The sequence below is a fragment of the Pelodiscus sinensis genome, chromosome 6, assembly GCF_052426305.1.
Source record: "Pelodiscus sinensis isolate ZL-2025 chromosome 6, ASM5242630v1, whole genome shotgun sequence".
NCBI classification, from domain to species: Eukaryota; Metazoa; Chordata; order Testudines; family Trionychidae; genus Pelodiscus; species Pelodiscus sinensis.
Window position 1 is genome coordinate 109,387,614 of NC_143057.1, and position 14,855 is coordinate 109,402,468.

General features: G+C 43.5%; 1 protein-coding gene and 1 non-coding gene across 4 annotated transcripts in view; both read left to right on the top strand.

Annotated features, from left to right (window-relative positions):
- ZFR (zinc finger RNA binding protein) overlaps positions 1–14,855 on the top strand; it is a 54,936-nt gene that overhangs the window by 7,606 nt on the left and 32,475 nt on the right. For all 3 annotated transcript variants that reach the window (XR_012904961.2, XM_075932589.2, XM_075932590.2), the window contains exons 3-4: positions 11,286–11,568; positions 13,674–13,818. Coding sequence is in view for 2 of the 3 variants with exons in the window: in XM_075932589.2 (XP_075788704.1) it covers positions 11,286–11,568; positions 13,674–13,818 (428 nt within the window). In the remaining variant the exon portion in view is untranslated. The remainder of the gene's footprint in view (positions 1–11,285; positions 11,569–13,673; positions 13,819–14,855) is intronic.
- LOC112544719 (small nucleolar RNA SNORA66) lies at positions 7,860–7,996 on the top strand. Its single transcript, XR_003088060.1, has one exon. It is a non-coding gene; the product is annotated as a small nucleolar RNA SNORA66 (small nucleolar RNA).

Sequence of the window (14,855 nt, forward strand, 5' to 3'; positions counted from 1 at the left end):
GTCTCAACACGAAGTTTCTGCCTAGAAAACTTTGGACGTTACCTGAGCAAGGAAAGTAATTGCAAGAGTTGTTCTCTCTTACTCTGTACTTTCCTGGGGCAATAACATCTGTAACTAATAGTAGTGTCAGTGAGGTATTTTAGTGCATCAAGTTTTCAGTGCATAAATCCATGTGTAGTCCATTATAGTGTCTTAGCTGATGAGTTCAAGTCAATAATGATCACTACAAATAACGTTTATTTAAATCTAGCTTTGTTCTAAACTATACTGTTTGCCAACATCCGTGTGTGCATTTGTGGGTTTATAGTCTTGAGGGCTGCAAAATCGTGACTCACTTTCAGGTTTGACAAATAGGGTAATTTTTTAGGATTGAACACTTAAAGAAAAAGGTTTAGAATATTTTTTCCCCTAGGAACAGCTTACTTAATATAGGTTGCAAGGTCAAATTAAGGTGTTTGCAGTTGTAACTTTTCAGTTGTCAGCCATGATCCCTAATGTGGTCCATTTTAAAAACTTTTTACCCACTGTTTAAATGCAACACATTCTAGGGTGAAACCGGGGGGGGGGGGAAGCCATCTTATTTTGGGACAGAAAATGTAGAATGGCTTATCAAATTGACTGATTTTTTTTTTTTTCATATTGATCGAGTCTCTTGCATTGCACAATATATCTAAGGTCTTCCATATCAGTGCCAAGCAGAAAATCTTCAGAATTGATGTTTTTATTAAATTCATATAAATTCTTAATTTTAAAAACCTGTAAAATAATGTCGTGGGTCTCACTCTGCAGAGTACCATAGCTATTGTTTCTCCTTTTTCCTGAGCAGTCTAGGTATGTTATCAAATATCACTACTTGTGAAAGTTTCTTTCATAAAATTAATGACACTAGGAATAGAGTGATGGAAGAAGGACCTAGGTATCTTTAAGTAGAGATGGTCACCGAGTTGTCCATTGTATGTAGCTCCATTCCAAAAGCAAATCATCTATTAGGTCACATAAAGAATGGAATGGAAACTAATAAAGTATGCTAAAACCTATGGTTTGCCTTCATCTGTTATACAGTGTGAGTGAGTGGTCATTCCGTCTTACAAAGCAGCAGTTCCCAACCATTGCTCCATGGATGGATGCCTGCCTGCCAGCCAGGCCATGCCCCTAGCTGCTAATGAGCCCTGCCTGCTGGGAAGCACAGTTCCCTGTAAGGTGCATACCTGCGCACGCACTAAAGTTTCTTCTCCCACAGTCAGTGGTGCTGCAGGCTGCCCCATGTGCTGCAGCTGGAACCGGGCCACAGTGAGGCTGTCCCTACTGGCAGCAGCAGCTGACCAATGGGGCTGCATGGTTGGCAGCTACCCCATATCTTTTCCTTTGTGGGTGGCATGTTCAGGACTAGGGAGCGGAGCCTTCATGGCCATGAGGGTCCCAACCTTTTTATCAATATTACCAAGGAGAATCAGGTTAGAGGCCCTGGGGAGCCATGCTGGGTGTCCATGTTTTCCATTCCTCAGGCAGGGCCCAGCTTCCCAACATCCCAGGGTGCCACAGCTAGCAGTGCCAGTCAGAGTTGGCAGAGGGGCTGGGCTCCCTTAACCAAACCAGTGGGTGTCAGGTGGGCTAGTACTGTCTGGCTGTTGGGTGGGTGCCGTGAGCCCAAGACCTGCATGGGCTGAGTGACTCTGTTCCTTTAGGCCCCGACTTAATGGCCTGGGGAGGAACTCTCGAGCCACCAAAAATATGTGCCTGCCCCTTTTGCTTTTGCTGCAAACACTGCCTATCCTGTGAATGTCAGGGTCCGGGTTGTCAGGGACAGGGATCTCCTCCCAGTCACTGAAGAGTGAGTGCTTTGCTGTGCAGCGGGAGGGCTGTGTGGAGTCGGTCACAGCAGCCTTCAAGTAGCTGTGACCCAGGCAGCAATGCTCAGCTGGTGGCTGGAAGTCAGCACAGGGCTAGGTGAGAGGGGTGAGGCTAGTGCAGGGGCGCTTTGGGGGTGGGGCAAGTAGTGGGGGTGGCTATGGGAGCACAACTGGTATTAGGAGGCTCTTTGGATGGGGCTAATGAGGACTGAGGGTTGATGCTGGGGGGAGGCTCTGGGGGGGTTGGGTGCAGTGGGGCTCAGAAAATAGGCTGGCATGGGAAGTCTTGGGGGGCTCTAAGGGGTGGGTCGCTGGCACTGGGGGGCTGGGTGCAAGGGACTCTGGTCAGGGGCTGGTGCTGGGGGTAGTCGAGGGGTGAGGGGCTATAGGGGCCAGGGCTGGAATTGGGGGACTCTGGAGGTCAGGGCTTTTGGTGGACCAGCAGCATATTTGAATATTCATTATGTGTATAATGAATATGTAAATACAATGTTGCTGGTCTGCCAAAAGTTTGTGAATGGGTTTGTTGATCCCTGCTATCAAAAAGGCTGGGAACCCCTGTTACAAAAATACTAGTGGGAAGTGCACTTTGCTCCCTACACACTCATCAGCCCCCCTCTCGGGGGGTAGGTAACCCAAGGTCTCCTTCCAGGAGTGTCGGACCAGGTTGAGGCCACAGCTGACCTGGCTGTCTCCTGCTGAGAGGTTCCTTCGCCCTCCTCTTCCTGCCCCGAGTTTCTCACATCTATGTAGGTAGTTCTTGGACATTTCTCAGCTAGTCAGTGTGGCAGACAGGATATTTGACTAGTTGGGTGGGGAGTTTAATCTAGTATGACACTTTTGTATTCCTTTTAGGGATGTTAAGTTGCGATTAATTAGCAAATTGAGAAGCAAATTTCCATTGACTATTGGATTAGTCAATTGGGGAGGGGTGCGCTTGCTACTACCACTGCGGCTCTGCAGTTTAAATATAGTAGGAGCTGAGCGTGCAGGCAGCTCGGTTCCTACTGCATTTAAATTGCAGAGTCACAATGGAGTTGGCTCCTGGGGGGTGGCATGAGCCAGGACTGAACCCTGGGCTGCTGCAGTCCCCGCTCATGCCGTTTGTCTGATGTGCCTCTGCCTCCCCTGCGGATAGACAGTGCTTTTAAGCACGGATAGTCAATTAGTTGCTTACATCCCTAGAAGGTCCCTCAGTAGTTCATTTTAATCCAGTCCCCTTTAGTGAGGCAGAACTAAGTATTTTCTATTCTGGGGTGGGGAACCTCAAGCCCAGGGGCCAGATGCGGTCCTTGGCTTGCTTAGATCTGGCCCCCTGAGGCTTGAGGTTCCCCCCAATATTATGGAGCCGTGGTGGTGCTCCATTTCCTAATGGGGCTTGGGCGCACACAGTGTACTAGCCTGGGTCCCCCAAGGCTCTGCTGTGTGAGGAGTGTCTTTCTCCTTTTCAGTCAGGGGCCACATCAGTGAAGGTTTGTTTTGGATTTTTTTTTCTCACTTATGTGCATCCCTCAACTGATTTTTTTCTGTCAGTCAGTGGCCCCTGACCCAAAAAATGTTCCCCACTCCTTCTATTCCATCCCTGACAGATGTTTTTTCTAACCTGTTTTTAAAAACCTTGAGTGATAAAGATTCTACTCCCTGTGTGGGCCACTTGTTCCAGTGCTTAATTTCCAGTTAGGAAGCTTTTCTCAATGTCTTAACCTAAATCTCCTTACTGCAATTTAAGCCCATTATTTTTTTATTCCATCGTCAGTGGATACAGAAAACAACTTATCACTCTCCTCTCTATAATACCTCTTACTTACTTGAAAACTGTTATCGTGCCCCCTTCAGTCTTCTCATCTATGACCTAAAGAAACCTAGGGTTTTTTCCAGTCTTTCTTCATGGGTTGCGTTTTTGAGGCCACTCGTTTTCATTGCTTTTTTTTTATCCTTCCACTTTCTCTATTTTGTTTGCATTTTTCCCAAATTGTGATTCCTGTAGCTGTGCACAATACTGCAGTAGAGGACTTGTCATTGCTGTGAAGAGTAGAAGAATTACTACTTGTGACTTGTTAACCACCACTTGCTAAAGTGTCACAGAATGATGTTTGCTTTTTTTTTGCTACATTATTACATTGTTGACTTATGTTAGGGTTAGGGAGGTTAACAGGTTGACAAGTTACTTGATACCCGGAGAGCAGTCCTGTCTGGATCCAGAAGCAGTGACCACTCTGCTGGCCCCATACTGGCTAGGAGCTGGGGGTTGGAAGCAGCTGGGATGTAGCATCCCATACCTGTGACTGGTGACCACTCCAACCTGGCCGCAGTGGATGTGGAGGGGGGTGCACTAATCAGTTAACTAGTTAAACTTAATGTTTAACCAGTTAACTAATTAAATGGGATTTTACATCCTTATTTAGGTTTATCTACTGTAACCCCAAATTATTTTCTGCAGTACTCCTTCCTAGGCAGTCGTTTCCCATTCCTGGAATTGATTATTCCTTTTCACGTGAAGCACTTTATATTTGTCCTTATTGACTTTCATCTTATTCATTTCAGACCATTTGTCCAGTTTGTCAAGATCCTTTTGACACTCATTAGCATGTCTGGGTGACTGTGCTGCATCATGTAAAAGTGAATCCCTGTAATCTACAAAAATACAAGGGTCATAATTGACTGTATAACTGAAACCATGCCAAAAAAATTGTGTAAATCAAGGTTTGATTATATTATCTGCATTCACTGCAACTTAGAATGTTGGTTTTTTTATAAACTTAGAATTTTAACAATCCTTATAGTTTTTGAGCTAGAAAATATCACATTTTGTAAGCTGAAGTTCCAAGCTTCCAATACTCCATTTTCTCACAATGAGTTTACTTCTGTTTTCTAGAAACCTTTTCCACTTACGATAATTTGCCTATTTTGCCAGTCCCCTCTAAGAAAGTGAGGCTATGTCTACGCTGCAAGCTTCTTGGGCAACAAGCCTTTTGCGCAAAAACTTCTTGTGCAAGAGCACGTCCACACCTCAAAGCGCATCGCAAAAGTGATGTGCTTTTGCGCAAGAGAGCATCCACTCTGTATGGGTGCTCTTACACAAGAAAGCTCTGATTGCCATTCACAGAATGGTCATCAAAGCACCTGTGCTTTTTCCCATAGGGGTTTCTTGCGCAAGAAACCCTGGTGAGCGTCCACACTTGCTTTTTTGCGCAACAGCTGTAGTGCAAAAAGGAGTTATTCCTCATAGGAGTTTACCTACACTGGCAAAAGTTCTCTTTTCTGCCATTTTAGTGCTGATTTACTTGTGCAAAAGTGCATTTGAGTTATGGACGCTCAGCAGGTTTTTGCACAAAAACCTTGCAGTGTAGGTATAACCTGAATGTGTACCTGTTTAAATGATTAATCAATGAGCCTGGGCTCATTGGTTAATCCTAATGGTTACATGCAGCATCCCCCCCACTTCCCCATATCAGAGATGGGAGGAAAGGGGCTGCAGGAGCTGGTGCACATGGGAATCCGTCTCTCATGGAGTTTCCTGCAGAATGGGGTAGAGAGAGCCAGCACTTGCGGGAGCCTGCTTTTTCTGGACCCTGTGTGTAAATGTGTAACCACTGTAAATTTCAGGGGTTACACTTTTACAAAATTAAATGCATGTTAACATTCCATGTCCTCTCCTTATCTGAAGTCCATGACTGCTGTTTTCCCCCCTATAATATCATTTAGGAGCTATTTGCCCAGATATCCTGGATACAATACTTTCTGCAATATAGGCAGGTGCTTTTCTTTAGTCTTCTGTTACTCCAGATTGGTTTTCTCTTTCAGAAACAGACTAAGTTAAATGCTATGAACTTAAAAATATGGGGGGGGGGCAAGTTGATGAGTTTTTGTAAATATTTGCGGTGTTTGTAGTGATACATTACAGTTAATGGTGCATTATACCTGGTGTTATGAGACTTTGTCTTTGTTTTTAGTTGCTTATATTTATGAAACTTTAAATATTCACGCTGAAATTTTCGAGAGAGACAGAGACAGGGCTATCAATCTGCTGTGCTCCTGGCATAATTATGCAGGAAGTGTGTAGGGGATTGAGGAAGCTGAGGATAATGAAGGCAGACTGGGACAGGCACAGGCTCAGATTGTAGTCCTGAAGGTTAAGATTAGCTCAGTAGACTCAGACTGGAGAGGGGAGGACAATGGGAGGAGAGAGACTGGGCACCGCCTGTATGTGGGGACTGGGAGAGAAGCAGATGCTAGATGTAGCCACTCGAGGGAAGGCTATAGGAAATGAATGGGTCAGAAAGAGCTGTGATGACTGGAATACATTCCTCTCTGAAACTTGAAATAGAAGCAAGAATTAGTGGCTGGTCCAACATATATAGGTCAACAGCCTATTTACTACTTACCAATTTACCAAATACCTTGTTAACTCAAGTAGTAGAGGTCTGTGCTGTGATCTAAAAATTCCAGCCCTAGTTGTTACCTACATGAAGGCCACTTTGGATCCACATCCAGGTATGTTCCTTTAGGTTGTTGGGGTTTTTTTTTTTTAAGGGAAAGAAGTCTGTCTTGTATGTAAAACGAACTCACTGAAAATGATTTTTTCACCCTTTGACCTTTTGCCTACTTGCCTCCTGAGTGCTCTGTTCCTTTAAAAAAAAAAAAAAGCCTCTCTCTTGAGAGTCCATAATATCCTGTCCTTAGTCTAAAAACATTATAATGTTCCTCCAGAAATCCATGTATATATCAGATGCAAAACTTGCTTCCAATGTCTAGGCAAGCAATGTTTCCTACAACTTGGGTACATAAGGAAGGAAATTTCTTCAGGCTTGGTCACTGCCTGTGTGGCTACTGGGGTTAACAGGAAGAAGGCACAGGAGTGGATGGACAAGATCTAAAGTACCTTCAAAGTAATAGTGAGAGCCTTTTAAAATCAAATGAATTAAAATTTAAGTTGTGAAACTCAATTTATATAGTATCACTTGAAAAGATAAGCTTCAGTGGATTGAAGTTCCAGGGTTTAAGCAAACCAAGAGGGCAGAAGGTAGATAATCCAGAAGCAATCAAATGATGTGTAGAATGGAACTTAAAAATTAAAAGATAGGGAGGAGTGGATTGACAAGAAGTTGGACCCAAAAGCGCAGTGTAACTCTTCTCGTTTGATATTTTCTTTTCTAGATTTCTGGTTTGTATGACAATCAACACCATTTTTTATTCTGCGGAACTACCCATTTACTTCTCCCCACTTCCTTTTTTACTCTCTCTCTAATTTTTAGATGTCTGTCTATATTTCAGAAGTGTGGGTAATTATATAAATAAGTCATGCCAGGGTGTGTGGCATTAGGATGGTATGTGGGGTGGTTGGTGGTAACATACCCAGGGTGTGCGTTGTATCTTATAAATGCATACCTTGTGGTTTATAGCCATATTGACAAAACCACCCATAATTTAGCAGGGATGATATGATACTCATTAGATAGAGGCCAGCTGTGGTAGAGTAAAAGATACTGAAAAAAAGAACTGTAGAGGGCTTTTTTTTAATATTGAGCCAGATTTGAAGATTCCAGAAAAGTGTAGTACGTAAAACTCCGATAGTCTGGCATCCAACTGTTCGGCAGTCCTGATACTCCGGCATCAAGATGCCAAGCGCTCCTGACGAGCTGATTAAAAAGCCTATGGCTTAGCACAGGTGCTGGCTGTAACCAGTGTTACAGTATGGAGAAGAGCTTTCAGCTTCAGGGGAAGGGGAGAGGGGAGAGGAGGATCAGGTTACAGCAGGGAGGAGAGAGACACAAGACAGAGGGTGGGGAGAGGGAGGGAGATTGTGTCCTGGCCAGCTGTTAAGCCGTGCAGCTGTACCAGACCTCCCGATTCTCCGGCAAATCTGATAATCCGGCACCACCTACATCCAAAAGGTGCCGGATTATCCGAAGTCTATTGTATATTCTTCCAAATAGTAGGACTCTGATAGTAATCATGTAAAATTTGCCTAAGAAGCTGTCACTCAAACAAGAATACTTGGCCATAATCTCGCAAATTCGATCACTAGCTCTGCATGATGTTGCGGAAGCAAGGGAAACAGATTTGCTAAAGTAAACATGGTAATAGAACCTTATTAGCCTTAGATATCACATGACATGGGCTGTTCATTCTGTACCATGACAACTGTTCTTGACAAACAATATTTTTCAGATTTTATGATCAATCTTGATAAACTTTCACTAATGGCTGAGAAATTGGTTCCTACCGACAAACAAGATTTTTAAAAAAAATTAAGGATACCGTGTGAGGGGACCTTTAGTTTGATAGACGTGACCCTAGCTTAAACGGATACTTCCTGGTACAGTAAACTTCGGATAATCCGGCATCTTTGGGGCCCAGGGGGTGCCAGATTATCAAATATGACGGACTATCGGAAGGGGGGGCTATGAGAGGTCTGGGGTGGGGGGAGGGATGCCACCCCAGGCACCTCATAGCCCCCCTTCCGATAGTCCGGCTCTGCCCCAGGCGTCCCTGATTCAGCCACTGCTGAAACTGACCAGCAGCAGCTGAATCGGAGACGCCTGGGGCAGAGCAGCTGGAGTGCTGCCGGGCTGGTCTGGTAGCGCCGACCCTTGGTACGGCAAGACCAACCTGACAGCACCCCAGCTGCTCTTGGGGACGCCTGGGGCAGAGGAGCTGGGGTGCTGCTGGGTTGGTTCCGCAGCGCCGCTCCTCGACGCTACTGGACCAATCCGGCAGCACCGCAGCTGCTCTGCCCCAGGTGTCCCCAAGTCCGATGCTGCTGATGCTGCTGATGCCGCTGATACTGATCAGCGGCTGACTCCAGAAAGCCCGAGGCAGAGCTGCTCTGCCCCGGGTTTCCTGGAGTCAGCCGCTGATCAGTTTCAGCAGCGGCTGACTTAAGGACACCTGGGGCACAGCAGCTGGGGCGCTGCTGGGTAGGTCCCCTAGCGCTGCCGCTCGGGGCTGCGGGACCAACCCAGCAGCACCCCAGCTGCTCTACCCCAGGTGTCCCCAAGTCAGCTGCTGGATCCCCACTTGAGTTTTACTGTATAATGTAAACTATAATGAAGCCTTATTACTATAATTGCCTGCTGTCAACATTTTTGAGCATTTCATTATTTAGCTTATATTTAGTAGCTGCTTGTGATGAACAACTTCTCTCAAATACAGGAAATGCACACTTCTCTGTTGATAATTAGCTGTTTGACTCTGGGTAGCAGCTCTCACCTTCTACCACCAGAAGCCAGTCTGCTCAGGTCTGCTTTTGCAGAGCCTGAATTCTTTGCTTTGTCCTTTTGAAGAGGAAAAAAGAAATCTGTGCATGCAGATCCTGGTCTGCACTTAAAGTTGACTTAAAATAGTTTACGTTAACCTACGGTGTGCTTTTGCCCACAGCAGCAACTTTCCGCCTCTGCAAGAAGTATGGAAGTTAGATTGATGTAGTTAGGTCAATGCAATGTCAATGTAGATGCTGTATTGCTTGCATCAGACTGTTGCAGCTGAAAGCCTGGAGTCCTGCTATGACTGGCAGCATGGAGACATGTCAGCTGCCAGTGCCCTACACTGGAAGATAAATCCAGTGCTTCTGATGGAAACTTTTGCTTATCGGATAGTTGATACATTCATACTGTACATATGTTGCAAATCAATATAGGACCGTGGTCACCAACCAGTAGATCGCGATCTACTGGTAGATCTCAGGGGCTCTAAGAGTAGCTCTTGAGCCCTCTCTGAACTGCGCAGTACATTTACATTAGATTTCCTCATTTGAGGAGCAGCTACTCACCGAGCAACAACATAGGTGGGTAGCTGTGAGGAATGGTGGGAGCTGGGAGGTTAGGAGGGCTGAAACACCCCAGCCAGCTGACTGGCTTTCAGCTGAAAGAGGCTGCCCCATGCTCCAGCTGATTGGCGGCCTCTCCTCTGCGCCTGCCCATGTGGAGCTTGGTGCACCCTGGCTGAGCGCCATGGCCAGCTGGCCGGGCAGCCACTTCTCTTCCCTCCAGCCCAGCTGCCCTGCACTCAGCCCGGGGAGGTTGCGTTTAGCTCCAGCTGTGCTGGAGCAAGCTTCCCAGGCTAAGTGCAGGATCACAGATGCCCATCTGATGGACTATATACAACTAGCAATCTCAGACTACAACTCAGACTTCAAGACACTGGCAGATACTGTTCAGTCACAGGTGTCACACAGGCTTTGTTATTGGAAGAAAAAATATATAATTATCAATATTTGATTTTAGATTTACAAAATAGCAGAGAACAAAATGTATAATTGTAAATGCTTCATTTGACATTTAAATAGCATGAATTAAAAACAGACCATTTATTTCATAAGTATAAACATGTGATCTTAATTTTATATATTGCATAATTTAAAAATAAACTGTTTATCAGAGTGTATAAGGGCTGGGGATAGCAAGTGATGGACAGGAGAATAGAGAGAGCGGGGCTTCAAGGTAGGGACAGGGCTTCAAGGAAGGGGCGGGGCGGTAGATCTTCGCCTGTTCTGAGACTTAAAAAGTGATCTTGGGTGTAAAAAGGTTGGAGACCACTGATATAGGACAATGGCCGCTATTAGATTCTATTTTGAAATAATCACTGCACCCTCCAAGACACCATCCTTCTCTTTTTGAACTATTAGTATCTGCCTCTTGTTAATTGAAATTCCCTGTATGCTGCTTTGTGCATGTAAGATTGGCAGAATCTGATAGAATCATCACATTCACTTCTATAGTATGCTTGATTTGGCTAACCAGACCTTCTGTTAATACTTTTTTTTTTTCTAGCTAGAATGGCCTACCTATCTAATCTCAACATTTGGAGGGAGACTCCCTCATCAGAAATCAGTTTCAAACGTCTCTCCATGTTGAGATTTTTGCACTGTCTTTATAAAACCTGTGAGAAGTCACTCTCCTTCATTCATTCAGCTGTCCCAGTCAACAGGCCTGCATGGGTTGGCAGTGGCGACTGTTCAGGGGGCCACCCGTCACATAACCACATGCTAGGAGAGTAAAGCAGCTAAAGCCGCCTTGCTCCACTTCCCCCACAGCTGCTGGCAGAAGGTGGGGGTGGCTGGACCCTTGTTGCGGGGTATGCTGTTTTGACCCTATAGTCTTGAGGCATATTACAGTGAAGAATTTCATTACTATAGGAATGCCATGTCCCTGAGCAATGGTTTTGAAGGAAATAGTCTTTCATTAACCCATCTTTATCTACACTATAGCTGAGGTTGGGATAGCAATGGTGCTTCAGGAGTGTGGAGTTTTTCACACCTTTGAGCACCATAGTTATGTTGGCCTATGTTTTTAAGTGTAAATCAGGATTTAGTTTAAGACTTTTCTGGTATTTTGAAATTGAATGAAATATTTAGGTATCCGACTCTAGCATGTTTAACTGTTGAGCTAAATGGGCTCATTACTTGATGGGTAATACTGTCCTTTTTCAATATAGCCAGCAGCCAGCTTCGGGTGTAGCCTATTCCCATCCAACTACAGTTGCTAGCTACACTGTGCATCAGGCTCCAGTAGCTGCACACACGGTTACTGCTGCCTATGCTCCAGCAGCAGCTACAGTTGCAGTAGCCAGGCCTGCACCAGTAGCTGTTGCAGCTGCTGCAACAGCTGCTGCCTATGGAGGTTATCCTACAGCGCACACGGCGACAGACTACGGTTATACCCAAAGACAACAGGAAGCACCGCCACCCCCACCTCCAGTCACTACACAAAACTACCAGGTAAGTGTACTTATAGGAAAATTGCAATTCAGTTTACTCTTTTATAATCCTATTGTACAGCTAGTAAATTTTATAATATATAACATTTGCAGAGGAAACAAAAATGGATGGTTACAGGAATTAGAATTAGCTGTACATGTATGGTCTCATTTTGAATCTATCTCAGATTAGTATTGATGAAAAATTATCTGATTGATGTTTGGTGATCTGTGTGAAATGAGTTTGGTAATCTATCTAGTTCCCACAGGGCAAATGTCCAAATTGTAAAAACCACCATCATTTTTAGCAACTTCATTGTTATCCTCTAAAAAGGCCACAAATTTGGGGGAGAGGGGTTGGGCATGGCGACTGCACTGTCCTTTTCTCCAAGTGAGGGTTGAGGCATATAACCAGGGAATGGTGAAGAAAGTTACACCAAGAATGGCTGCAAGACATCTGTTTTAGTCTCCAGAACTGTTAATCTGGCACTCTTCTCAAACTTGTATTCACTCCATTTAAAAATAAACTAAAATCTGCCATCATCCCTGTCTGCTAATTTAAGCTCAAATATTCATGAATGTGTATAGTCCATTGAAGTCAGTGGGACATAAAGTGAAGTCACTGGGGCTCTTTGCGGGCACAGGTCTGCCCATGTAGCTCTTTTTACAGGATATGGGCCCTATACATTAAATTATTTATTTTGCTATCTCGATTCCCATTAAAATGAGTGGGAGTTTTTTCCTAGCTTTGGAGTGTTCCTGGTTACTTTGAGGCTCATGTTTGTTTCCAAGATTTAGATGAGGTAAATATACAGGCATTGGTTATAATTAATGTGGTATTGGAAGTATTGAAACTGATTTTTGTGTACCAATTAAAGGTATTGATATTGCTATTTTCCTTTAAGTAAAGCAGAATACATTGAAAGACTGCTCTATTTAAAGGGCCACATTATACAATTATCTAGTGGGGGATCCTTCTAGATTTTAAATACTTTAATTTGATGAAAAGCACATTAGAAGAGCTAGATGGTACAACTGATTATTTAAATGTTCCCTCTAGGTATCTTTTTTTTTTTAATAGCCGCTTCTGTTTTGAGTCCTTAAAAACAAGAGAGCTCTTTTCAAGGGTTGGAAGCAGCAATTAGCTAACACATCCTAGTAATTACATGAGCAGTGGTTATGCTGCCTCCTAGATGTTGATGCACAGACAGCAAAAAAGGAGCCTTAATCAAAGAAAATAAAATAGAAGATTACCCAAATTTCCAGGGAATGAAATGTTGCTTCTTAACAAATACTGTAAATCCAAGTGGAACAGTCTGTAAACCAGGGGTTTTCAGAGTTGGGTTGTGGGCCTGCCAGAGTAAGCCACTGGGGGGGCAACAAGATGCTGTTTAAGCATCCATTTGCACAGAGCCTTGCAGCTCCCATGACTGGAAAAGGCAAACTGCAGCCAATGGGAGCTGCGAGGCTCCATGCCTATGGACGCTTAGCTAAACAAAGCATCTCGCAGTCTGTCAGTGGCTTTCCGCAGGTGGGCCCACGACCCAACATGGAAAACTCTTGCTCTAGACTGCAGAATGGTTGATACAGTATATAACAGAATGCTTATAAAAGATGCACATTTCCCTCTGTAATTTAATGCAAATAGGAAAAAATGCTAAATCAAATTTGTAACACCTAGTAGGGGTTGGTGGGCTTTTCTTTTAAAAAAAAAACTTGAGTTTTGTGAATATACATATTTTATGTAGGCTTGTGAGTTTTTCCTTAAAATTGTATAGAATTTTTGTTCTGATATAAATAGTGGAAAAGTCTGACAGTAGTGTTTTTCTGTTCTTTAATGGAAATAATTAAGGGGGAAATGAGAAAATACTTTTAAATGCAAGAGTTGAATTTAATGGGTCTATTAATATTGTTCATCAAAGCTGTTCAACACTTGTTTCTTATCTTAAGATTAAAGAATTTAAAATAAAAGCTTTACTTAACTCTAAAATCATGTACCTATTTAAATGAATTGATTGACTTAGTTCAATATACTATCCTTCCCTTTGGCTGCCTTTGATTTATCCCAGGTACCAGACATATTTAAGCAGAAACTTAGGTTCTTTCTGTGTTTGCATGCTTTTTAAGGACTCCTACTCATATGTTAGATCTACTGCCCCAGCTGTGGCTTATGACAGCAAGCAGTACTATCAACAACCAACAGCAGCTGCAGCTGCAGTTGCTGCTGCTGCCCAGCCTCAGCCTTCAGTAGCCGAATCATACTACCAGACAGGTAGGTTGAGTGCATGAAATTCCTTTTTGGTCCGTGCAAAACAGTGTGCTGCTTCATATGTTTTTAAAAAACATTATCTGCATATCTCAAACTGACTTTTATTCTTGGCTTTATAATGTAATCCTCATGAATATAAATGCATGACAAAAATCCTACTGCTACCCAGCACTTCATGAGACATTGCCTCAAATACTTTTTTTGTCTAAAAATATACTCACATTTTTCTATGCAAACTGAATTTAACAATACTTAAGTATATTTTAAAATTTGTTGAGCCTACCAAGTTCAAATTCACTTTGGCTGGCCAGCGCAAACAGAAAGAGACCTGAATAAGAAAAAGATTTTTGAACACCGATTTGTTACATGAAATAGCATAAATCAGTATTAACCCATTTTGGCCGTCACAAAGTTGAAATACTTTTTAAACAAGTAGTGGTGGTATGGATGGCAGACTTTAGCTATATGTTGAGAAAAGGTTTGCTTCAAGAAAACAATATGGTGAGCAAGTTGCTTAAGAAATAACACTAGTCTGTGGGCAAAGAGACCAAAGTTACTATGTATGTGGTTTTTTTAAAATGCCAGTTGTACAATATATGGATACAGTTAAAAAAAATGTTGTTGGAAGGAACTTTATACTCTAATACCATAAATATAGGGCACAGTTTTGAGTCCATAATTAGTGCCTCTCATGCTCCAGGAGGAGAGGCAGTCTTCTCTGCTCAGGACAGGAACATAGTGTGAACTAAGTGTCACTAACTATATCTAGGGTCCTATCATTTTCACTGCAATGAAAACTGTGTCCTGGACCATGAAATAAGCTTTTCCCTGTGAAACCAGATCTTCCTGAAATCTGCAAGTTCTGCAGAGCTAGGAAGGGACCAGAACTTGTCCTTCCCTAGAACAGCTGTTTTGGAGGCGAGATCAGGCCCATCTTCACAGGCATTATAGAAGTGAGTGTGACACCCTCATTTCTGCACTGCAACCACAGACCTGGATTCCAGGTTTCTGCCCTGTAGCTCCTGTAGGTGCTTGGGACT